The sequence below is a fragment of the Xiphophorus couchianus genome, chromosome 18 (assembly GCF_001444195.1).
Source record: "Xiphophorus couchianus chromosome 18, X_couchianus-1.0, whole genome shotgun sequence".
Taxonomy (NCBI): domain Eukaryota; kingdom Metazoa; phylum Chordata; class Actinopteri; order Cyprinodontiformes; family Poeciliidae; genus Xiphophorus; species Xiphophorus couchianus.
Genome location: NC_040245.1, coordinates 9,904,435 through 9,931,207, shown reverse-complemented (window position 1 = coordinate 9,931,207; position 26,773 = coordinate 9,904,435). Strand labels below are relative to the sequence as shown.

The 26,773-nt window shown below is 38.0% G+C and overlaps 1 protein-coding gene and 1 long non-coding RNA gene across 11 annotated transcripts in view; one reads left to right on the top strand and one right to left on the bottom strand.

Moving 5' to 3' along the window:
* The window catches only part of LOC114161983 (chloride channel protein 2-like), a 141,032-nt gene that overhangs the window by 85,578 nt on the left and 28,681 nt on the right, over positions 1 to 26,773 (top strand). For 4 of the 10 annotated variants that reach the window (XM_028045725.1, XM_028045721.1, XM_028045727.1 and 1 more), the window contains 15 exons: positions 2,149 to 2,280; positions 2,980 to 3,108; positions 5,267 to 5,400; positions 6,646 to 6,723; positions 8,404 to 8,430; positions 8,903 to 8,926; positions 9,450 to 9,528; positions 10,001 to 10,126; positions 11,350 to 11,434; positions 13,651 to 13,752; positions 14,617 to 14,701; positions 17,349 to 17,504; positions 22,436 to 22,505; positions 23,895 to 24,005; positions 25,892 to 26,105. In XM_028045725.1, the coding sequence (XP_027901526.1) occupies positions 2,149 to 2,280; positions 2,980 to 3,108; positions 5,267 to 5,400; positions 6,646 to 6,723; positions 8,404 to 8,430; positions 8,903 to 8,926; positions 9,450 to 9,528; positions 10,001 to 10,126; positions 11,350 to 11,434; positions 13,651 to 13,752; positions 14,617 to 14,701; positions 17,349 to 17,504; positions 22,436 to 22,505; positions 23,895 to 24,005; positions 25,892 to 26,105 (1,552 nt within the window). The remainder of the gene's footprint in view (positions 1 to 2,148; positions 2,281 to 2,979; positions 3,109 to 5,266; positions 5,401 to 6,645; positions 6,724 to 8,403; positions 8,431 to 8,902; positions 8,927 to 9,449; positions 9,529 to 10,000; positions 10,127 to 11,349; positions 11,435 to 13,650; positions 13,753 to 14,616; positions 14,702 to 17,348; positions 17,505 to 22,435; positions 22,506 to 23,894; positions 24,006 to 25,891; positions 26,106 to 26,773) is intronic. The other 6 variants (XM_028045726.1, XM_028045729.1, XM_028045730.1 and 3 more) reach the window with 4 other exon arrangements.
* Positions 3,674 to 26,611, bottom strand: LOC114161990 (uncharacterized). Its single transcript, XR_003599117.1, has 3 exons — positions 26,473 to 26,611; positions 6,477 to 6,479; positions 3,674 to 3,942 (listed from the first exon to the last, which is right to left on the bottom strand). It is a non-coding gene; the product is annotated as an uncharacterized LOC114161990 (long non-coding RNA).

Genomic DNA, 26,773 nt, shown 5'->3' with positions numbered 1-26,773 from the left:
CTTCAGAGGTGTGTGTTCACTCTGCTTTTCTATTCTCCTCATTTTCACAGTAAAATCACAGCAGAATGGCACCCGTGTTAGTTTCCAAAATGGTTTTGTTCTGCCTAAAGGTCATGCAAACACAGTCTGCTGTTGTTGCAAAGACCTAGTTTTGGTGTGCTGATGTTTGCATGCCACATTAAATCTGCCCCCCACAACTTTATCTGAAATGCTCAGATAAATGCGCATGTCAGACTAAAAAAGGAATAGAAGGAAGGAGTGCAGAGAAAGGAAAGACAGCGTAAAAGACAGCGTACCTTCCCTTTTTATTTCCTTAGTCTGTCTCATTACATAAATTATTTTGTTATTTAAAGTCAATTACATAGTGTTACTGTTTCTTCAGTTATTTCTTCTGTTATCTTGAGTGCAGGCACGCCGCACCAATTTACTGATGGTTGAGTTCAGTTCCTGTTAGTTCCTTGTGCTGTAAGGCAGGAACTGAAAACTCACAGGACAATGGGAGAACAGCCCAACAACTTCACACATCAAAGACAGTGAACATAAGAACACAGCAAACATAAGATAACATATACTAAATATTTCTAACAAAATATGTGCGATAGTGGAAGCGTTTCTCACAGCTTTTGCCTCAGTTCACCGCTCAAGGTGTTAATTGGAGAATGTGTGCATGTGGTTTTCTTTCCAATCCCTGCAGTATTTTCTCCTCACCTCATCCACCGCTTCAACAGCTGTATTTTCCCTTTCTCTACAATCAGAATGACTGCATGCACAGGACCTTCAAATGTTTTTTATGCATTTTTTAAAATTAACTTCTGATTTACATTCAGAAAAATAGAAAATGTTCCTTAAAAATCATTGATACATTTCACAACAGGACATCCTAAGGTGCTTCAGTCCCATATCCTTCAGCAAGTTCGGACCGCCACAAACAGGAATAGGGGACAAAGAAGAGCTCTGGCGGAGTCCAATCTGCACTGGAACTACGTCCAACTTTCTGACAGAATATGGCCACGATTCTTAGTTTGGTTATCCAAGATCAAAATGGTCCTTTAAAAATATCAAATATGTCCAGGTGTAGATCAGTATGACATTCAATATTCACCAAGAACATCATCATTTAGTGTTTTTTTTTTCTTATGGTGTGCAGTTCTGCTGCATCCTTTGTATTTGACTGAATGAATGCACCATGAATGTTATTGTAGGAAAGTAACAAGACTGTAAAAGTCCAGTTTGTTTGATTCAAATGGATTTTTTATCTTATCTGATTGAAAAGCACTGACACAAAAGCATTAAAATTTACCATTCCTGATCACAGAGCAAATGGTTGCAGAGCAGTGGCATTTAAGCAGAGTTGTTTGGCTCAGAGAGAAAAGGAAGGAGCGATAGCTGTAATAAATTATGAATACTGCTGCACTCAGACTATTGATTTTGCCATCTTCTTGTACTGAGGGGAGTATGAAGTTTTTTTATTTATTTTTTAGATAAGTGAAAATCTGCTAAAAGATATGGCAACATTTTTCTAAATATCACGTTTTTTTCCTACCTTGGAGAAATATATAAACCCTACTGTGTGAGCACATGCTAATGAGACTGCTCTATTTCACAATCAAGCTAATGTTCAGCTCCAGCAATTAGTCATGATTAGTATTTCTGTTAAACAGTGTACCAGAGCTGAGTTAGTTGGGTGCAGCATATTTAACTGTGTCTTAAACCATCAAGCCTGGCAAGAATGTACTCACTCCTTGAACTTTTCACATTTTGTCAGGCCACAAGCACATTCTGAACTTTATATGGTGGAAAACTAACACTTCACAAAAGATGCATTAAACAATTCCTGCAGTGAAATGTGGCAGCATGATGCTGTGGGGAGGCTTTTCTGCACCAGGGAAAGTATTGAAGGCTTAACGCTGCTATCCAGGGAGGAAATATGCATGGCCAGCCAGGGGGTCAGGTAATGTCTGCCTGATGTGTACAAATTAATTCTTCATCAGTTCAGTACACAGCTGTTTTCAACAATCAGAATGCAGGGACAGTTTATGTCTTAGTTTTTGGGAATGCACTTTTCAATATCAACTAATTCCTGGACTGAAACACGGCTCTGATCTGGGTAATGCCCCTCAACTAACATGTTCTGTTGTCTTCCTGCAGTTTGCACAGTTCGCTGCCAAAAATTCCTGATCTCACGAGTCGGAGAGGACTGGATCTTCCTGATCCTTCTTGGACTGGTGATGGCCCTCGTCAGCTGGGTGGTAGACTTCTGCATCGCTATCTGCCTACAAGGTGAGGCAGCAGAGGAGGCTTTTATCAGCAAAATTCTCTACTTGCCATATTTAAAGTTCTTGTTAAACTCCTATGTCTGTGATCAATATGTTGAGACTTGACAACCAATTTGAAAGAGTTAGATTTTACTTTTTGCCTAATAGAGAGCAGTTTCAGGCCTGCCAACACAAGTCATCTTCACTTTGGAATATGTTGCAAGCCTCTTGCTTTATTGCTGAGTAAGTAACAGGTTACTCCATCAGGCTTAAGGTTGATGGAAATTAGTGTCTGAATCACTTTGAATAAGGCAATCTTAAAAAAAATAAGTTCATAAAAAAAATAATAAATAAATTAGGAGAAGTCAAAGGTGAGTGAGCAGAAATATTAGATTAGTCAGGATGGATAATGGGAGATTTATGTGGATAAACACTAGAAAATGTAGGTAAGATTGTAGACCTGGCTTGAAATTTAACAGGATATTGTCTAATTAAAATAAACTTCTAAATGAAATAAAGGAAAAATAAACTAACAGAGATCTGTTTGCTCCAGTTGGTGTTGAACTGGATTCAACCCGCTTGTTTTTAAATGATCCAAGAGGCCTGTTTCTCCCACACAGTCTAACCCTGCACGAATACACAACTTCCCTCCTGTGTCTGTGCTGCTGCTCTAATTTTGTTGTTTATATACACCTGTTGGCTCTACCTATGTGTGTTTCCACAGCACAGAAGTGGATGTATGGTGGTCTGGACAGTAACTTGTTCCTGCAGTACCTGGCCTGGGTCACCTACCCTGTGGTTCTCATAACTTTCTCTGCCGGCTTCACTCAGATCCTCGCTCCCCAGGCTGTTGGTAAGACACACACACACACACACACACACACACACACACACACACACACACACACACACCCCGACACACAAACAAGACAGGATGGCAGTTCAGGCCTTTCCAAGCAAAAACACAAACATACAATGCATTTATTTACCACTATGTGAAGGTGTAGGTTTTCTTCTTTTTAAATTTATATTTGACCAAAACTTAACAACAAGTCAATCGGTTTTAAGATTTGATACATTTCCAGTCATGTTGAATATACAATTGTTTTAGGACATGTAATAAATAATGACCCAATAACTCAACTTTTTAAACCAAGAACTTTGTGTAGTAGCTGGAATATATTGTTAGTTTTCTCTCATTTACAGAGAGAGTAAACGAGGAAAACACCTCCACTAACATTTGAATAGATGTCCCTTAGGAAGTTGGATCATTGAGCATTATGTTGCCATTAACCAGCTTCTGCCTGGATGTCAGGTTCTTACCCTAAGACACTTTGAAACAGACAAAAAAGATTAAGAAAGACAAATGAATTGAATTTTACTCGCGAGGAGAGCAGAGAGGAAAGTCTGATTTTTACAGTCTCCAAACTTGCTCTGAAAAACCTCTCTTGCTTCTTTTCCTTTATTTGCATCATGATGCCCTTATTTACATTGGCCACCAGCTGGTATAAAGGGATGGGAGAAGCACAAAACTCAGCTGCTAGAACACTCATAAATCTTGTCTATACAATGAAATCTCCTGTCGTAGTGCACGTGAGGTCTCAAGGCAGTTCCCATGTCCCTGAGTCACAAACTTTGACCCTTAGCCTTTGGGTGTTTTCCTTATCAGGTCAGGTTTTAGTTTCGTCTCCAGAGTGGCTAGCATCTGCATGTTAGCTAGCATGTTAGCTAGCATGTTTATCAGCTTTCTGCAGACATCTCTCACAAAAACACACATTACAGAAGAAAACAAAATAATTTCACAGTCCTTAATGTTAATTTTGAGTATATACATCTGGAATATTATTTTCAAATCTAACACTGGATATTTGACACTCTTATTAGAAATGGCAGATCCCATGATGAGTCCTCAACTTTTCAGGCTAGAATTAATAGATGTATTAGATATGTGCCTTTTGAAACATCCATGAATTTGGAAGTAGCCCTGTGTCATTGTTTCCTCAGCTCTGAACAGTCCAGCAGTGCCACTGGCAATGATGCTGTCCCTCAGCATAATGCTGCCCCCTCCTTGTTGTTAGAAGTATTTTTTGGTAGTTGCTAGTGTGTCCTTTGCATGATCAAGCATGCACTAAAGAAATGCTATGTTTAATTAAAACGGAATTGAATTATTTATTTCTTAGCATATTTTAATGTTTTTCTGATATTGAATGAAAGGGCTTCAGTGGTTAATTGGAAAATTTGCAGCACAGTATGTCCGTACACTGGCGGGTAAGGAGGAGACTTGACTGTCACTAACAGAGGCTAAAATGATGGGTGTACTCCTAAAAATCTGAAGGCTTATCTAGCAGAAATTTGGTAAGTTTTTTCCTCCATTCTTCAAAAAATTTGGTAAGTTTTTTCCTCCATTCTTCAAAAAATTTGGTAAGTTTTTTCCTCCATTCCTCCACTCTCCCATCCCTATGGGAGAGTGGAGCCAGAGGTATGAATATGTTGTCTAAAGTTTCTTAAATCAAAGCTGGTGAGGTAGAGAGACCCATTCTTTTCTCAAGCTCAGTCATATTGAATGAAGCGCGTCTGAACAGTTTCAGGTCTCGTCTCAGACTTTGGTCTGGACTTTGACTCCAAAGTTATGCATTCATTTGTATGGGTCAGGTTTGGGTTTGTAGTGTGAAAACCACAAACTAATGATGGGTCCCAGTCACCCCAACAACCCACTCCCAGAGACCCTAGGCATATTGGTTGGATAAATAAAGAAAACTTGTTAGATATGTCTGCGACAGACTGGCGACCTGTCCAGGGTGTACCCCGCCTCCCGCCCGGAACGTAGCTGGAGATAGGCACCAGCAACCCTCCCGACCCCATTAGGGACAAGGGTGAACAGACAATGGATGGATGGATGGATGGATGTTAGATATGTGTTAATATTCTGCAGTTCTGTCATAAATATTTAAAGTCATGAATGAACTCTGACTGAATTGTCAGCTGCTTATCACTTGCCTTCTGTCCTGCAGGTTCAGGCATTCCCGAGATGAAGACCATCCTGCGAGGGGTGGTGCTCAAGGAGTACCTCACTTTCAAAACGTTTGTGGCCAAAGTCATCGGGCTCACCTGCGCCCTGGGCAGTGGCATGCCTCTGGGAAAGGAGGTAACGCGCACACACACACACGCCCGCCCCCACACCTGCAGACGCAGCAGCACCAATATTCATCCCCCACCCTGCCATAATGCCTGCATCAGTTTGTGATCCGAACACAACCAGGCCAATGAACGATGTAGGGACAACACACACTGACTCACACTGCACAAGCTGGCAACTTTGTGAATCACTGACTCACTTGTTACAGTGCACAACTTGTAGGTTTAAAGGCCGCTCTTATTCATGTTGAGGAATGTACAGCTGCATAGTTATTCAGAATTATTCATATGTGCAGTTATGGATTTGCATTTAATTGCCTCAAATGTTCTGACTATATGATATTTTTTAACACAATCACTGATCCTTAATGGCAAAAGAGAAAATGCAGTATGATTAAGACATTTGGTGTTTGAGGTGGACAATCATCTAGAATTTTTAAGCTGAGATTTTTCAAGAATTCTTGAACAATTTTCAAATTTCTCTAATCACATTAGTCTGAGTTTAGGTGTAGTGCAGTAAGTGAAATCTGGAGCAAAGAACTGGAAGGAAATAAACTCTTTGCAGCGTACATGGAGTGTCTTTTAATCTGATGAGAAGAAATTATTTATTTTCTTGGAAGATGTGTTTATATTAACTGAGTAGATTTTAATGTAGTCTATTGTTTTTCAAAAAGTATTTTAAGCAGGAATTTTCAGGAATACACCTCTCCATTGTTAAAAAAAAGTGCCGCATCAGAAATCTTTGTTCCCACACGTAAAGACAAATATTAAATCTTTCTATCTTCATCAGGACTGTGCATTGACTTCTATTCATTTCTATGAATCACCCTAAACCTGAAATCAATTTACACCTTAGTCCTAAACCTTGTCTGTAACCCAGCAACAGCACGTCTTCTTATGAGGCCCCATGATATATAATTGGTCCTCACAATGTAGTATTTGTTGGAAAAATGGGCCTTACAAGGTGAGAAATGCTAAAACACACATGTACACAGAAACCCCTGAGGGTTTATTGCTTACGCACCACTGCAGCAGCATCTGTAGTTTTGATTCAGCACGGACCTCTTCCTCATCTTTATCTTGCACCCCCTTCTAATTCTCTTTTAATCCCATCAGTTATGCTTTGATTTTTTTTTTCATAGAGCCCCTGCATGCTGTTACATGTGACTTAGAGTAAATAGGGAGGGGGAGTAAAGTGGTTCTTAACCTGAAGTGATGGCTTCTGTCTCATGACTTCTATGTTTCCTCCTGTCAGGGTCCCTTTGTGCACATTGCCAGTTTGTGTGCTGCTCTGCTCAGCAAGTTTATGTCTGTGTTTGGAGGAATCTATGAGGTGAGTTTCACAGATTTTGGTATGACTTGTAAGGATTCACTATTCCCTATTTCTGCTCAATTAATTTCAGTCTGTTTCACAGGTAGCACTAGCAATATTAGGATGTTTACTTTGCTGTTACTCTACCTTCTTGCAATGTTATCCATACCACTCGAACTTGTTTCACATTTTATCTCATTTATTTCTTTCTATTTTGTTAAGGTTTACAAATAAAAACCACTAATTAGTGCATATTTGTGAAGTAGAAGGATAAAATATACACAGGTTTTTAAAAATATTTACAAATGAAATGCTTAAAAATTCAGAGTGGATTAATTTTTAGCCCTCCTTAGTTTGATATCCAACAACCCAGGGCTTTGACGAATTCTGAGAAGCTATGGGAAACCGTCCAGCAACTTAGAAAGGACCAGCACTGAGGATATTGTTGGGTGTTGGACAGAACTCCTAAAGTATCTACTTCATTCAGTCTCCATATCAAAGGACTTGCGGGAAGGTGAGGTCATTACCATGGAGACGCCATCCAGAAAGTTAAACACTCCCCAGAAATTAGGCACCACATTTGGACTATAGTTTCAAGAAAAAACTCTTTAAAAAGGTGTTCTGTTCAGGTGGGACCAAAATTAAATGCTTTAGCCTTCATGCAAAAAGTTATTTGTGGAGGGGAAAACACTCCATCACCCTGAAGTCAGCATCACATCAGTGAAACATGGTGGCGGAAGTATCATGTTGCGGAGAAACTTGTCTTTAGAAGGAACAGAGTTGCAGGTCAGAGCTCATCGTATCGGATGATCGGTAACACTTTATTTGACAGGTTGTGAATAAAACTGCCATGACACCATCATAAACATGACATAACACCTGTCATGGACATGAGAAAGTCTTCATGAATATTTATGACTGTTGTCATAAAGTGTCATTTGGTAAATAATGACACTTTTAATACAAAGTTGACATTATTCAAAATGTCTTCGTTATGACAACTTGTCATTCACCAAGAAATCATGATCTGACATAACTTTGTTATAAAAGTATTACTGATTAAAGTTAAAAAATTATGTTGCTTTATGTTATTAAAGCCAAAGTTTAATCAGTAATACTTTTCTAAATCTAAATAAATGCAAGAAAGGATATAATGGGCATCTCTAATTTGACATACATCTTACCCCATTTGTCACATTTCTGTCTTCATTTAAAATCTTTCATTCTACCATTTTTCCTATTTTTATTTGTTCATCTTCACATGCATCATTTTTATTACCATTACATTGTTTCCATCTAATGTTCTTAGTGGTTCCTTATCCCCAGAGAGCCATGTGTTGCACTTTATAGCATTTTAATAGAAAGAGTGATGCATGAGTGAAGTGTGCCACTGCTGCTGGATCCGGCCCTCTCCACAGTTTTAAGTACAGTATGCTAATGTAACCTGTGGGCTGTGAAAAGCAGCTTTTCTTTCCAGAGTGCTGTACTTTACTGGGATGAGAGGCTCATATGCATGTGGAGAATGTCATTATTTGTAGAGGGCTAGTTGGACCTAATTGCATAACATGTTTTTATTCAGATCTGTGAATGTGAGGTGATGGAGTATAAATGCTAAAACATTCAAATGGCTGTGCTGATTCACACAGTTTAATCATTTGTTCTCTGCCTGTTTGACACTGTCTGTTGCTCTCCTGCTACAAGAAGGAGTCGGGTCTAGTAGGGATTAAGGTAAATCAGCTTCACATTTCCCAGCATGCTTCCCTTCCTTTGTCCTATCAAAATGACTACCACTGTGAGAACGTTGGACAGTCTTTAAATAAGTATCCAATGATAAAAGTGTTACAAGTTTTATCCAATACTGCTGGGACCAAAAGTCACTTGTCGGACACCATAAGACATTTTGGTCTTTTTTGGCATAAATCAGTCCATACATTTGTCTAATATTCAGTAAAATAAAAAGAAGGAAGTTTTATTTTGTCAGCATCCACTTTAGTTGAGTTTCTCTCTCAGCTAAAATATTTTAATCCATCAATATTTATGTCAGAGTAAGCTTTAGTTGCTTTCTGATGTGAGATGTGGGGGTGCATGAGTGTGTGTATGTCAGAAGTAGCACCACATGTGAAAGCAGCCTAAGCCTCAGAACAATGAGAGAAATACAAGTGCCTCTAACCTGTATTTCACATTACAATGCTGCTTGAAGGACTACAGTCTCCTGGGGACCAAGGTAGGTAAATTTAAATGGTCAAAGAAAGAAAAACAACTCAATTTCTCAGAATGCATCTTGATCCACTTTCTCCTGCAGAAAGGTGGAACAATCTTTGTTTTTTTGCTCTTCACTCATCTGGTTTGTTATGTTTTGCACTGAAACTCTGTTCCCAAAGAAAGGAATTGAGTCATTCTCAGTAGGAAAAGTACTGAACTACATGCGTCTGATATTATATGAGCTATTTTGTCTTGTTGGAACTGTTATGGTTTTGCCAGTCTTTTCAAGATTTTTTTTTTTAATTGATGCAATTTAGCGCTACTGTTTCTGGTACCTTCTGTAGACGTGTAATTGGTTTGTAATTGACTGTAATGGTAACCTGTCAACAAATTCAGTGACTTGCTAAAATGAAAGAAAAATAATCCTTAAATGCTTGTAAATACTAACTTTGCTTGAAGTCGATTGTCTAAATTTACATCTCATCTCCCATTTCATTAGTTTTTTTTTTTTTAAATAAATTTATTATTCTGTACCTGTGTTTCAGAATGAGTCGAGGAACATCGAGATGCTGGCGGCAGCCTGTGCGGTGGGAGTGGGCTGCTGCTTTGCTGCCCCCATAGGAGGTGAGTTTGCTGGACAAATTAATTGTTTTGCTTTCTGTAAGTTTGATTGAATTAGTCCAACTAATTCTAAAGTTATTTTAAAAACAACTGTTGGCCATGGTGCATAAAAATAAAGGTTAAATATGATACCATAACCTGAAATGATCAAAGATACTACATACAAAAGATACTTAATTTCATAGTTTTACTTTGTTTTTTTCTTACTATTGAACCAACTTTTGTATCAGTTAAAATCACTGTGAAATATTTTACCCAAGTCTTTGATCTAAAATTCTTCAGAAAACATTGAGCTACCTTGTCCAACATACGAGATCTGGGGGGACTTGCTCAAAGAAGCAGTTTTCACATCACTCACCATATTGCGTTGTTTAACCATCACACATTTAAACAGCTCTCTTCTAATCCCACAATGTTCTAAGATATGTCTGTAGGAAACATATGTCACAATTTACTGTTCTGCCTTTTGTTGCAGGTGTGTTGTTCAGTATTGAAGTAACATCCACATTCTTTGCTGTGCGGAACTACTGGAGAGGGTTCTTTGCAGCTACCTTCAGTGCCTTCATCTTCAGAGTGCTAGCTGTCTGGAACAGAGACGAAGGTAACGTCATTGTGCTCAGATTATATCAGGCTGTTAGAAAACCACCTAAACAGCTCAGCAGTTTAATGCTGTACCTATTGTATCGCACATCTTCACTAATCAGAGCAAAACACCATCTGTTAAAACTTAAAAAATGTTAAATTGTTAAAATAATGTTTGTCCGACTATTAAAAATTAGTGTGAATATAAAAGATTGGAAGAAGTTTAACCTGAATATGATGTTACTGAAGTTTACTTTACCACAATTTAAAATTTTTTATGCTAAGTATATTTTACCTATTATTTATTAGTTTGGAAACAAATTTTCAGGTCCTTTGAGGTCCAGCTGCAACAAATTACAACAAACCTATCATATTTCAGCAACATGAAATATGATTAAACATTTTCAAGCGCATGGAAATGTTGTAAGCTGCTATATTTTATTCTTTTATTGTATGTAATTATATCTGACTACATTTAAAGGAGTTACAGTACATGCAGTCTTACATGACACTGCATTTGATTTTTTTTTTTTTTGCACCACTGGTTAGTACCTTTTAAACATTCAAACTTCTAAAATAACTTTTTTCTCAAATTACTACAGAATTTTAAATCAATAACTATGGGAGTTTCACTCCAGCGTCATAAATACTGGCAGCTACAATCGTAAGCTGTTGAACAACGTTTGGAATAATATTCTCAGCTGGTAGAATTATCCTCTAATGAATAATAAGTAACTTATCAAACAGGAAGAAGAGCCTGAACTGTATGACTCAATACTTTTGTCTGAATCCACTCTTTGTATTATGACATACATTATTAGCTTTATGAGAAGTTAACATTTACTGTTGGTGGTAATGACATCTGAATTCAGCGGAATATGAGAAACTCAGGTGGCAGATTGAAATGTATTACCACTGTACAGGAAAAAGAATTAGTTTGCCGAGCAACACTGCCAACTCACCAAGCTGCAGGTCCCCAGTGATCTGTTAGCTACTACCATTTATTTCCCACACCTAATTTTCTCTAGCCATCTGTCTACTGTGTGCTGGCAGGAGTTCTGGTCTGCAGGGCAAGGTTGCTTTTTGTAATTAGAAACAAAGCATGAACTGTAGTTGTACCTGCACAGAGAACTGAAACACCTACAATTAAAACCTTCAATTTAGACCTCACATTACCAATATTGTGTGTTTTGTTGTGGTTTGTCCTATTTTTTAACTTTCTGGATGTTTCTGTTTATTCAGAGACCATCACGGCACTTTTCAAAACCCGTTTCCGTTTGGATTTTCCCTTTGACCTTCAGGAGCTTCCTGCCTTCGCTGTCATTGGGTGAGTTTTCCCCCAGGTCAGAGGTCATCAACCTGCGGCTCTCTGGATCTTCCACAATGACTCTTAATAACATTTAAAAATACATACCAAAGTAGGTTTTAGGAGTTTTACAGTTTTTTTCATAACTGCAATTTCTTAAAAATAATTGCATAAAACTTGCACAACAGTACCTGAAATATTTGTTCAACAAAATAATCTTTAAAAAAACATATTTTTTACATAATTTTCCACGAATATCAACAACCCATACAGGAAACTGTATCCATTCTCTTTCTGCAAAGGTTTGAGGATTTTCTGTATGTTAAAACTTAGAAATCGAAAATATCTAGTAGATATTTATCAAAACTAGATAACCTTTGCAACTCTAAATGTGTTTTTTTTATCTTGTCTGTGGGCAAAATGGCTCTTTTGATTGTAAAGGTTGCAGTCTCCTGCTCTAGGTTGTCTACAACTTGAAATCAGTGATTACTGATAGACTTAAGGGCAAAGCAGACCGACAGCATCACACATTCTGGAAGAACAAAAAACACAAATGCCATTGCCTGTAGCTGCTCTTTTTCTGCACTTGGATAGTAGTTAAAAATAAATAAAAAAATTTTTTTCAGTCGCTCATAATTGCTAACCTGACATTAGGAAAATGATGGAATTATCACTCAGGTTCTAAAGAGTTGTTTCCTGTGAACCATATCATTGTTTGATTGAGGTGCGATGAAGCAGAAAATTGTAAAAGTTGCAGAATACCATCCCTTGAAGAATGGAGTTTGACAATCTAGATAAAAAAAATGTTCAACACAAATTGTACCTTGTCATTTACAGCAAAAGATCCATTTTTAAACCATAAAGGTGCAGGAGGTAGCAAATCAACAAAAACGCATGTTTTCTTAAGTCATGACAGGTGAACCCATTTATAATGGCAGAATCTTGACTTGCAGGGCGCGTCTTTGAAGAGTTGCTTCCTATCCCACTTGCTGTTTATTACACCTTCGGGCATCAGAAGTAGCTCGCTTGGTGAAACTCGACCTCATTACTGCACAGAACAACATACATATGGAGATGGATGCACCCAGTGATGAGCTTTAATGTAGCTCTTATTTGAACTTAATAGAGGAGAGCATTTTCCCCACAGACTGTTTGTTTTTTGAGAAGCTTTGAGGTTTCCAAGAGAGAATGAACTGAATGTAGTCCTGAGTAGTTTGTGTGTACAATGACCTCATTTAGTGAAATGCAAGTCTGAGAAGTTCTTAAAAGGTTGAGGTGAACGTAGCATCTTATGAGCTCTTCCTCAGCTTTTTCTCTTCCTCTGATCCAGTAAGATATTTGTTGCATGTTCTCCTCCGAGCCTTCTTTGTAGGAATCTCTGTGGAATTTTGTTTCAATAAAAATAAGTAATAACACAGATTAGGGAGAGCTTTACCCAACTCCACCATTACCTAACACCTCCTCGATCAGCACCTCATGAGGTCTAGCACAAATTTTGACCAAAACTGGAATTAGACCAACAAAAATCGTTGTTTATTTTTGAGGAACAAAAGGAAACCAAAAGCATACCTGCTGTTTTCTTTATGCCTCATCAGGGTGTTAAAGACTACCTCATCATCATGGTCAATATTTATTCAAACGTATTTGATGGAATTAATAATGCAGCAAGTCTTATATACACACACACACTTGTTTCCTGTTTCCTTCTCTTCTTCTGGCTTCCATAAAGAGGTCTCCCACAGAGCTTTTAAATGTGTACTTATATAAACCTTTCCTTTGGCTTTTCTCCAACTCCCCCACACTTCCTCAGTTGACAGGGGGCTCCGTCTGTCTCACTCTTAGCTTTAGTCTCTTGGTTTTAATTCCAGCAATTTTCTTCATCTATTTCGTCTTTGTTCTATTCTTCTTCTCTCGTTCTTTTCTGTATTTACATTAATGCTGCTCCGCCACATCATCTCCCTCCCTGACCAGTACTCGTTTTATGGCTTCACTGAATCACATTTGCACTTACTCCTGACACCCGCCTCCAGTAATTAGAGCCTCATTACATTCCTATTGTTTTTATTGTGGCCAAATGCACTGAGAGCAACGTATGGAGGTGGTGCAGAAGACTTGATGCGTTGCTTTGTTTACTCTTGAACTAATTTATTCCATTTAGTTTCACTTTGATCATGCAGAGTGCTTCATCACACCGCATAGGGAAAACAGGACTAACTGCCCTGTTTCTCTGTCTGCAGTATTGCCAGTGGATTCGGTGGTGCTTTGTTTGTCTACCTGAACCGACTAATTGTCCAGTTCATCAGGAAACAAAAGACCATCAACAAATTCCTCATGAAGAAGTGAGTACATGTGAAGTATGTGACAGATGATGTCTCAGGAGAAACATGCACCCTGCTCCCAGCTTTAATTTTTCTGCATTGTTTCATGAGAGTCACACAATAGGATGTGTTTGTGGGCATTGTGCTCACAAGCACATGTATAATCAGTTTTCTGTATTTTGAGAAGTTCAAAAAGAAGAAATAGTAAAATCAACCCAAACAGTTCCAAATGTTTTCTTTGATTAAGCATCTTTTAAGCCAAGCCTGATGAGAAATCAACTCCTTCAACCCATCAGGAAACTCAGTTGCTTTTGTACTATTGACAAATCATAAAAACAGCATGTAGGACTCAAACAGTAACAATAAGTTGCACTTTCCATTACATGAAGTCACAGACTAATCGCTACTGGAAAACATTTTGTAAAACAGTTTTAAAGTGGCATTTCAAGATCACACCCCTGAAAACCTCTTTTGTGATACTTTATTATGATACAATAATGAAATATCATAAGGTTCTTACATACAGCTTTTTTCAAACTTTTTGTATTTCAGTGAAAATTGTGAAGGCATGAACAAACACAAATTGTATTACCTGTTTATTCACTTCGGCACATTCTGGGCTGTTCATTTAAAGCCAACAGTAACAGCTAAACATACATCTCTTGATAATCATTGAACATTTTAAATTTGTGTGGTAATTAACCGCTGTGATGATGATGATGACCTCAAGAGTTGCTTTTTTCAACATGGCTGCTCATTGAACTTACTCTTACAATGAACCATATCATTGTTTGATTGAGGTGTGACTTACTTACTCTTCAAAGTGATTAAGTGCAAATATGAAAAGAATTTATTTATTTTCTTTTTTACCCCTTACTCTTTCAGGCGACTGCTGTATCCAGCACTGGTCACTTTACTGGTTTCAACACTGACATTTCCACCTGGATTTGGGCAGTTTATGGCTGGAAAGGTATGGTTCCAACATCTTTCAAAAGTTATGACGGAAATAATACTCTTTTGCATAAACTGCATTGCTTTGCAGGTTTTGACCTCAAATCTTTGCCTGTTTTGTTCACCGAAACACAATTCAGACATGCATTTCTTCATAGTAAATGTCACTCTAATGATTTACACCTACTAAAGGAAAACCAGAAGGATTGGGATGAATTCAAGGTTATCTGGTACCTCTGATGATCACTTAAATAATTTCCAATTTTACTTTGCTGGAATTTGGAGAATAGTGACCAGTGAACTGAAGTGGTAGCATCATGAGTAGAGTGATGTGCAGCAGACAGTTTCCAGAGCATTCAACAGTCAATCCAAACAGTGAATGAAGATCAAATGAAACGGAGAGCGCCTCATGGATGCATTACAAAGCTTAACCTGCACTTGCAGGAGGTTATCAGGCGTCACATTATGGATATGCCTGATTCATATTGTGCAGTTACTTTGTGGTTCAGTGTTGGAAAGATCATGTATGAAAAATAGGCCAAATAGGACTTTAATGGTCACATTTTCAGCTTTTTCCACCATGACTTGCCTGAATGATTGGAAACCCAAACCTTTGATATTTTGTTCATTAAGCTAAAGGAAGAATCACATTTGTAAAACGTTAGTTAAAAGAGAGCTGTATTTTCTGGAGGCATCCCAGCAGATCCTCCAGACTGCTACAACAGACTTTGGTGGTTCTTTGGTTGGTCTGTACCGATAAGGAGCTATATGCTAAAGGCTGTAAGAATATACTCTGTATACAACTAGAGGTTGATAGATATGATTGTAGCAGACAGGTTCAAATTGTCCAATAACCAAAAAACAATTATACTATTTTTAAAAAAAAATTTTTAAAGACTCTGGTCACAACAGCTTAAAGGGGTATAAATGTGCCTGTGAGTGCTAGTGACTCATCAGTGTATACTGGAGACATGGACGAGCATATTGTCCTTTTGCTCCAGGGATGACTCATGAGCATGTGTTGTGCCTTCTCCGATTTTATCCCCTTCATCCGGTTAATAATTGGAATTAGAAAAGAAATAAACTGTCCATCCTTTGTACACTCAATACACACATACAGATTGACTCCCTCTCTTTGCCTTGGCTCCAAATAATAAAGTGTTGAAGACTTCTGAAGCTCTGCCCATGCTGGCTTACTCCTCTTAGAGCTCCTCTCTTTGGAGTACCCACTCAGAAAATTGTATCTGTGGTCCCTTTGTCTTCCCGGCACACTCTTCATCATCATCTCTGCCAGTGGGAACTCTATCTCCAACGCTGTCTGCAGCTGATGTGATTTTTGTATGGCTGCAGATGATTTTGTCACAGCATAATCCCTGACGGATATTGTAAAATTTAAATCTCCAGTGACATTTTGTAAAACCTTGAGCTCATCATCTTTTCCTGTGCTCACATTCAGAGGAGGCCTTTCCATTAAAACCTGCTGTGAATCTAGCCCCAGAACCTCCGTTTTTCTAAATTCTTCAGTAAGATGTGTTTTAGTTATGCTCTAAATCACAATTGTCACATTAACAATGATGGATAGCTGTAAACAAGCAGGTGTGAGCATGAGTAAAAAGCAAAAACAATGGCAAGTAAATGAAAATCATCCCAATTCAACTTGAAAGACCCTGCTAACACTTTGTACTTTGTGTTTGTTCTGAGCCCTGGAGGAGACATTTGAGGCAAAAAAGGTACTTTTAAGGTCCCACAAAAGTTCTCTTTTTGCAAGATTGTCTATTTGTAGATTAACTAGAGAATTTTCACCAGAAACATTTGTCATCTATAGGGGTTAAATATTAAGAAATAATGTGAGGATATCCGTGGCAGTCAGTACTTCTTTCCAGGTACAACTATCTCTCTTTTGTTTGTCCCAAAAGAAAGATGTGTGCCAACAATAAGTGTAGTTGTTTAGTTCAGAGAAAGTGAAACTGGTTCATTGTGGCACCATGTTTCCCGGTAACCAGGCTTTTCCACATAGCTGGCAGATGGACTGTCTGACATTCTTCCTCTTGACGTCAATCCATCTCTGCACAAGAGACATAAATCTCTGTGGAGTTTGACACAAGCGTAACAGAAGATCACAAAGATGTTAAGAGTTCAAACAACTTTGTCTGGTTGTTTTGTATGTTGCTATGTAGAAGTGGACATAGCAACTTGTATACTTCCAGGGACTGAATAGTATGTTTTCTGTCTTCCCATGTTTGCTAGTAACATGACCTATCTGTGTCTAAATGTTAGGAAATAAAGAGAGTTCTTACACAGTCTTGAAAAGTCTGGGTAAATATGGAATATTTTAGGTCTGGATAAATATTAGTAAAACACAATTTTATATAAAAACAGTTTAATTGTCTAGACTTGGTTACCTTCTCCATGTTACGAGAGACATAATTCCAACAGTATTTTTTTGTCCTGATATATAAATGGCAGGCTTCATTTTTAATGTGCCACATCACAATTTCAATTTAACAATTTACTCATCAGTATTTTAGTTTTTGATTTACAAACTGAATGCACACTATTTAATAGTCCAAAAACCTACATAATTTGTAATTATATTACAAACGATTGATGCAGAAAGTGCTGCTACCTACTTCTGACTTGTAATTATTATTTCCTGTGATTTGTAGTTGAGTCAGGGGGAGTCTCTGGTGACTCTGTTGGACAACCGGACGTGGGCAAAACAGGGAATTGCTGAGGAATTTGACTACATTGGAAACGCCCAAGCCTGGAAACACCCACAAGTCAACGTCTTCGTCACACTGGTCCTCTTCATTGTCATGAAGGTATGAACAAAGTTGAGGAAGCTTTACAATGGTGGTATCACACTTCTGTAGAGGACTCTGCTGAAGGCGACAGCCCTAAAGCCGTTTTCACTGCGGCTGAAACTCTCATGTAGCTCACTGTAGCTCTGTGTCGGTCCAGAGGGTGCTGTGTTAACGCAGTGGCAGCAGCAACTGTTTGCATAAATGTTTGCACTGTCAAGACTGATTGATTGGTGACACTATAAACCAATTAAATTATTCCAGCACTCCATGTGTGATCCAAAACATTTAGGCATGGTACAATATACAATATAAAGTTGCGCAGAATAAAAAAAATGAAGTAAGTATGGCTTTAAGGATGCTTTACAAATAAACTGAAAAATGTGATTTATTTGCTTTCAATATTGAATCTTTAGGCTGTAGTTACAGTTGCAAGCGTTTTCTCAAGCTCAAACCTGAACTCTAGTTTTCAGCTTTTGCAGATTCTCAGTCCAACTTCTCAGTCCACTTGAACAAATGATTTGTGTCCAAATTCACTGCTTAAAGCCTTGTATCTTTTAGATGTTCCCTTGATTTATTAATAGGTTATTACAAGTATTTTTAGGCAAGACTGATTCATTTACTATTCAGTAGTCTTAAGATGTTATTATAGCCCCCATCCCACCTCCATTCATGCCTCCAGATCTTTCATTTTGCTTGTATCTAAAACTAAATCATTTAGTCTCCCTTTCTCTGTTCGGCACATATACTTCACTGCTCCTGTTTGAAGTATCCAACACAGTAGCTGTCACCTCTGGTTTACACATCTAATGTTGTTCCTCTTGTTTCTATTATTTTAAAACATTTCCTTTCGCTTTCACACATCCTGCATATGATGGTTCTCACCCAAGTGATTTTCTCTTTGCATGTGACCTTATACATTCGTCATAAACTGTCCAGATGCTACAAAGTTTCCCACTGGAGGAAAAATATGTTTTCCTCCCATTTGTAGTTATTACCAGGTCTTTGCAGAACTTTCTGACATATTAAGGAGGCAATTCAGCCTGTAATTCATCTGTGTTGAAGCATGGACAACATCTATCATTCCACTTCATTTTATCCCTGGCTGTATGTTAAGAGTTGTTCTCAGCCTGGAAGTTGATAGTCAGGAAGACTTTAGTCTTCTCATGTGAAATATTTCTGGAAGCACCACTGCAAAGGATATGATGTATAAAACACCACCTGAACAAACCTTGTTGAGCAGTTGAGCATGAATTTGTTGCCATGCTCTGACTAATGTCCTCTCTCTATCTCTATCACCCTGACTCGACATGCAAAGCGAGGCTGTAATGGCTCGGTCTAATTACAACCTTTGGTTTGCTGGGTTCAGCCTGATGATTTTCAAAGACAAGATTGCTCTCACTCCCGCTTCTTCTCTATAATGACTGGTTCTTTTATTGAACCTGGCAGCCATCTTGTCTTGATACTCCCTTTTTCATGCTGAAACTTATGAAACACTCTGTTTCCAGTGATGAATAGAAAAGGTGTGTGCACAGTTCTCCCATCAGCTTCAGCTCTGCTAACAACTAGCAACTTGCCCTGATTAAGCTGTGACAGTGAAATGTTAGCACTTACTGTGAAGATGCTAGCTTCAGCACAGCTCATTGGTTAGCTGCTTTGTGCACTCTCAAAGCTGCTAACCAATTTGCCATTGTTAATAATTTGATGTTATTTTTAGTCTTGTGCTGTTATGAGCTCTCGGGGTGAAACGGGTATATTAATGTAGGTGTGTGTCCTCTGCTGTCTGTCTGAAAACAGCAGTGTGTGTGCCTTATAGTGTCACAGAGCTGACTGGACTGTAATTGGAGTGGGAATCGAGGAGGGGCTCCTGGGAAGAAGCACTGTCCTCTGAAAATGGTTTATACACAGGATCATACAGCGCTTCCAGCTGATTGAGTATAAATGTCCTCCATGGTCTGTCATAACTGATACCATTGACATTTGTACTCTGTAGTTCTTGATAACTCATGTAGTCTTACAGTTTTTTATGGTCACTTTTCTTTGACTTGAATAACAAAATGAAAATTCACATCTTATGTATATATGTGTATTATATATGTATGTAAACCTTCAGTGCAGGAGTTTTAACCACCAATAGCATTCAATCTGTAACATGACATGGCTATAGTAAGGGTACTTTTTCCATCAGTGACTTATTAAAAATACATAGAAGGACATTAACAGCCTACAGGGATCTTTTCATTAGTTTATCTCAGATATAACCTTGAGCCACAGGGGATTTGTAGGCCACTGTAAGTTTACAGACGTCAGAGTGGTTGCCATGGTAAGGACTGCTGTCCTATGGGGATGGAAACGACACAGCCGGCAGCATCTTGTCACATTCACCTGTGTTTGAGTGGATGTTTCTGTGCAAACAAGCAGCTGGATCATATTACCCTGTCATCTACACCCTGTAGATAGCAGGGCCAGTAGCATGTGAAGTAACTGTGTGTTTAGGTATTTCAGCTAACAAGCTTCACTTTCTTTGGAATACTGCAGATATACAATGTCATTTTCATGTTTTTATTATTATTATTTGTTTTTTTTATCAAGACTTCAAAGCTTTGTAAATCAGTCTCAGGGGTTTGATTATTGTATTCTTGATTATAAAAACTGCAAAGGTTTTGATCCATACTAAACAGCACATTAAATTTAGTTAAACTAAATGTGTGCCATAACTTTAATTAAAATCATCTCCTAGTGATTGTTTCAGAAAACACATTCAGCTGTTCTCAGTGTGATTTACTTGAATTTTACAAAAAATTTAGATGGCCACATTCTCCACTCAGTCTGGGTTTTTAATGCTGTCGGATAATATCAAACACCTACACAGTGACACTGTGGTGCACTTCTGTGATTCTCTCCACAGAACTCATGGCCTCAACTTTAAGTTTAAGCTTTTATTATGAGTCCAGAGATCCTTCAATACGCTCTCTTTCTCAATTGTGTTTCACTGTCTGAGTGGAAGAGCAACAATACGATGGAAAAGGGAGTCTGAAGAATCCAGCGTCTGCTTTATTTTCCCCATGAGGCTCATTTAGTGTAATCAAATGTTTGTGAGTCTGGCAGCATGGAGCTTTGATTCTCGTCACATAACGAGATTCTCGTTATGGTGTGTGCTGTGGGGGTGTGTGAACACCTACGCACATATGTGTGTTTGCTCGAGGTGTGAAAACGGTAGCAGTTCAGGGTTACAGCAGGAGATGCATTACGTCACCATGGCAGCCGGCCTTAATTACTACTAACTATAGACAGAGCAGAGGGTCCAGAGAGAGGGAGGAGAGAGACGGAGCAATGAGAGTAATTAAAAAGTCTATTTGAAACCATGAGATTAATACAACAATGAGATTTGCCTAATAGTTTGTATAATACTCCAATTCACATGCTGCACTTTGGGCATGTAAATGTTTAATGCGACAACGTCTCAATTTTGTGTGGCTTAGATGAAGAAATGACATGCCCCATATTGAAGCAAGAAGTGAATTAATAAACCAAACTGACCTAAATAGTCGAGTAATTTCAGATCATCTCACAGGCTGACTGTAGACAAAACATCACCTGCAGTTCTTTTAAGTTCATGGTGGAAATACAGAGAACTGGTGCTATGGCTTATGCAGCACCAGTTCTGGTCTTATTTTTGCTTTTTAAAAAAAATACAATTTATGAGTCTGTCCTCCCACTTTTCTTCAAATAAAGCATACTAGGAAGCCCAGCTTTTAGCTGAACTTTAACATCATGTAGGCAGTGTAAGTCTGAGTCAGCATAAAATGTAGCACTATCTAATATTATTTGAGTCGTACTTCAACAGTTTAAAACAAATCCGTAAGATATAAGAAACTACAGACAGAACAGAGATGTGCCTAAAGCTGACTCAAACTGATTATGTCAGCCAGAGGATGATGTTTAAATCAGCAGTTCCTACATCTGACTGAATGTCCATAAGAATTAGTCAGGTATATTGTCCTCACATTTTCTTTATATTAATAGTCTCATCAATAATCAACTTGACTTGCCCACCAAACTAACTTTATTTAGAGATAAATATACTCTAAAGATTGACTTTAAGTTGTCAGAGCATCACTATGAAAATTACCCCAAATGCTTATATTTCTGCTGCTGTTCAGCATAGCATGTTGAGAGGGTGGCCTTTATTAATTAGTAGCTTGACAGGAAAAAGGACTGAAACAGAAGAGCAGGACATGCAGTACTCGTCGTGCTGCTGGGAATCAAACCTGTGACAGTTGCATCAAGGATTGTAGCCTTTATATATGGTTTGCTTTCTCTACCACTGATCCACCTTTTGCTTCATTTGTACATTTAAAGCAGTCATTGTTGAACCTCAAAATAATATTAACTTTGACTAACAATTGATTATGTATTCTAATCTTCTTAGTTGCATTTGCTTACTTCAGTGTCAAGGATGTAATGTCTGATCATATATTAAAACTGATCAATACTGTGATCATTGAGTGGAGTTTGTATGAATATTAACGAGGTATCTTATGTAATATCTGTGTAGCTGACTTTATGGACTAAATCTGTTGGTACTTTTAAACACAGGTCCACCTACACATGTGGACATAGAGCAATGCTTACACACTGTCAGCGCTGACATTTCCCTTTTCTTGCCTAATTAGCTGTCCTTTCTGCTTGCCTGCTGACACTAGTCAGCCAATCGGTGAAGCTCATTACACAAGCTTTATTTCAGGGTCTTTGTCAAATGAAGAATGAATGTGACAGTTCAATCTAACCTCGGCAATAAACCTCGCATGGCTGCTCCTTCATTGCTGATTTGAGATTCAGCTTAGCTATCATGTTTGGGTACACTGCATAGGACTTGGATATCTAATTGAAATGCCACCCTGTTCTTTCATTTTATGTCTTTTTTCACAATTTTTTTTCTTTCTCTTTAGTTTTGGATGTCTGCCTTGGCCACCACCATCCCTGTGCCCTGTGGAGCTTTCATGCCTGTGTTTGTCATTGGTAATGAACAATAAACAAAATGTGTTTTAGAACAGTGAGCTCTAGTCTGTCTTTTTGGAATAGGTGAAGTTAGACTGTCATTTAGGAAGTATAATCAGCCCCATCAAAGACTTGGTTCAACAGTTGAAACAGGAGAGAGATGACAAATTACACAGGATGTTTTAAAAAGTCTTGTTACAGCATCAGTTTATCATATCAACTTTTTGCTTCTGGTTCAACCAAAAGAAAGTAGTGACTGAGAGGACAGCCCTTTTCCTAAAAGCAATAAAAAACCCATTATAATTGTTCAGAACTATTATGGCAGAACCCTGATTGGGTCCTAATCGTAATAAGAAAACTCAGTAGAGTCTATCTCCTTTTTGGTAAAAGTCTGAAAAATGTGAACATATTAAGACACACAATGATAGTCTGTGTTTTTCTAAGATATCAGCATATGTGAATATTTCACATCAACTATAAAAATACTGAGAAATATGAGTATGGTAAAGATTTTTATACAATGTAATAAAAATGCAAATGTGGTGAGAAATATATTTCCTCTCCAAGGAAGATAACCCTGAAAGTAGATCATAAAAGGCTAACATAAGTTTCCAAAAAGCCAAAGATGACATCACAGAACCATATATGTACAATTAAAAGAGCCTTCTCGAATTTAACTTTAATAGAGGTGTACAAGGAAAAACATTATGGACAGATGAGTCAAAATTTGAAATATTTGGACACAAGAATAAAGAGCATGTTTGACTAAAAGCATCATTATAGGAAAACAAACTAATACCAACTGTGAAGTATGGCAGAGGAAGTCCTATGATTTGGGTCTGCTTTGCTGCAGCAGGTCCTGTCTATCATCACCATCATAGAATTCACCATGAATTCAGTTGTGTATTAAATAGTGCTTGAGGGAAATGTGAGAGCATCTGCAATCAGAACTGGATCCTGAAACATGATTATAACCCAAAACATTTTTGTTTTAAAGGGATAATATTTGATAGGGTGACCTAATTTGTTTTTAGTCTAGTTGTACAAATCAGTATTAGAAAAGTAAACACTAAAAACTTTCATGTATTATTTATACAATTTTAATCAGCAAAATGCCCAGTATGTTTTTAAGAAATAAGTTTCTACCAACTTAAGCCTCCTACGTCCATCAGATGGGGTTTATAGTCTTATCTTTTTACCCCAGTTGTAGCAATCAGTGCTTTGCAGAATTACTTTGCACCTAAATCTACACCTTTCACTCCTGTTGTATCTCTTCTAGGAGAGATGTAGCACTGCAGAACAAAATGTGTTAAATGTAATTTTTATAGTTTGGAACCAGGTGTAGGCAGAAATCCAAGGTCTGACTGTTTGTATCTTCATCCGTGTGTCCTTGTGATTTGGCCATTGTAGGAGCAGCGTTTGGTCGTCTGGTTGGAGAATGCATGGCAGCCTGGTTCCCAGATGGCATTCACTCTGATGAGTCCATCTATCCCATAGTGCCAGGAGGCTACGCTGTTGTGGGTATGTTGAACACTCATTAATTTATTACTGGATAACTTTTCTTTCTTCTTTTCTTTCTGGTTATACTTTTGAAGTATGAATGTCTGATTTGGTCTATTTGTAGCATTCATATAGTTTTATTCTTATTAGGTTTGAGCTCCCAGCTCAAGATCAAAAGTTTCTGATGCACCACAAATAAAAAATCATGAGATAGTATGAGAATTGAACATAATGGAAACAAAAATGACCCAAGAAAATCAAAGAAATGCAAAAGTACTTTTTTTGAAACGGGTAAATCATAACACAATCATCACTTGTTGGTGAAGTTTATTAGCAAAGATTCAATGTGTTTTTTTTATATGCTGTAGATGAGTAGTAGAAATGATTGATTTTACTTTTTTTTTTTAAAACAATAATTACACATTTACAATAACGTTGCGCGTGTGATGAGATCCAGTGTTGCTGCGGTCCTACTTGTTGACAGCAGTGCTGATTACGCCTCTGCTGCAGCCTCGGCGCCTGCTGTTTTTCCTTTTTTTTTTTTTGGGCTGATGCTGTTGTGCCGTGCTGTAGCTGATAACTCAGCCCTTTGCAGGCCCAACATTCTGATGAGCCTCTTTCATCTCACAGCAGAGCTCGCTCTAAGGACAGAGCATTGGGACGGGTGGAGAGAGCAGCAGCAGCAGCATTTATCTGAGGGGAGGGAGGCAGACACGGCTTAATTAAATTATGGGAAAGAACAATGAAACCTGCTGGTGCGAACGCTCCCTTCTAGCATCTGTTTGTTCATTCCCTCCTTGTATTGCTCTCTTTAATTCTCTCATTCTCCACTGTTCCTCTTTTTTCCACTGTTTAAATTGGACTCATCCATTTTCTCTCTGTATGAAGACTCATCCACACCATGCTGCTCTGTCTGTTTAGTCCCAGATTTTATACAACTCTTTATACATCACTTTTAAGAAAGGAATAAAAAGGGGTTAATGCAGAGATTTCCCTCAGTATTAAATTAGATGCATGGGTCTTTTTATGCTTTATGGGTGTATAGGAAAAGAATGTGAATTTATTTAGCTGAGCAGAGAGTTAGAAGAAGAGTTTTAGATCTGATAACTGAATGCCTGAAAACTGATAACAAGAGAATGACTTGGAATGGTTGATTAAGCACATTAGTGTTTGCTTTTTACGTTTCTTGGTTTGGTGTATTATTTTCATAGAGGTGTACCAATTTGTGATATTTTTAAACATCTTCTTAGGACCGTTTTGATCAGAGATTGCACCAGGCTTTTTTGTTGTCTATCATTTTGACTGACGGGGTAAAATAAAATCAGTTATAACATCAATTTTTACCTGTCAGTTTTTAAAATGATGACAAATTCAATTACATTTGTTTTTCATTCAGCCTAATTAATATTCAGAACAGACAATCCACATCTTGCCATCACACATCAAGTAGACAAATGCATGTTTAAAACTCACAGTGACGAAAACCCACTGTCGCCTCAACTACTACATATAAACAATTAAATTAAATGATTGCACTTAAATTATTCCCTTCCTGTCCACCAGTAGTCCAGCTACACCAGTCTCTAACTGGGATGCTCTCTAAAGGCACTCCAACACGCTCAGCTCTCAGCTCCCAGCTGATTTTTTTGAGTTTTTTGATTGATAGATTTAGTTTCCTCCACGATGTACTCTGTGTATAAAATTTAAAACATCTACCCATCTGCACCAAGGGGTCAGAGGTGAGAATTGCAGTTTGTCAAAATCACACATAGTTTTCTAGCATTCTGAAGTTTCCAGCAACATTTCATAAATCCATTCAGAAAATATTCAGTTAACACGACCCTTGGTGTTCCAGAGCTTACCGTGACACTGCGAGTTACCTGTTCTGCTGTTCTCCCCATCTACAGGTGCTGCAGCCTTGTCAGGAGCGGTCACCCACACCGTTTCAACTGCGGTCATTGTGTTTGAGCTGACTGGTCAGATCTCCCACATTCTGCCAGTGATGATAGCTGTTATACTGGCCAACGCCGTGGCTCAATCTTTGCAGCCGTCGCTCTATGACTCCATTATCAGGATCAAGAAGCTGCCCTACCTCCCAGAGCTGGGCTGGGGTCACCATGAGTACGTACACTGTAATATATTGATGAAGAGCCTAAAGCAAATATGCAATAGCACCTGTCTTTTAAAAAATACTCTGTACAACTACAATAAGAAAACTACATTTACTTAACAGTTTACCTCTGCTTCAAATTTGCCAAACATTTTTAGAGCCTTGTAAGAGTCCTGTCAGAGTCTAATCCTGCTGTCCACAGACAGGTGGAGCTGTTTTCAGTCTTCAGACTAGTACAGCATTTATTCCTCATTTTATTAATACATCCATAAAAACATTAGCTTGAAGATGGTTTAACTTGAGGGCAAATTTGTTTTTTGAACTTTGGTCTGATTTGATTTCAAACAGTGAAGTACACAAAACATGTATTTTTATTACCAGAGTGGCTGGTATCTGCTTCCAATTTGGCACGCTTATCAGCTTCCTGCAGACATTTGTCACACAACTCAAGTTCCAGAGAAACACAAAAAGAATGTCTTTATAGATAATGATGAGCATATATATAGGATATTATTTACAATTCTAACATTATTACATAATTATTTCACAGAAAGGGTTGGAAGGTTCAAACATGAAATCATCCATTTTTGATGGATGTACAAAGCACATGTAAAGGAACACTTATATAATGGCTGCTCTGCAACACATTCAGCATGTACATTTATCAACATTTATTCTC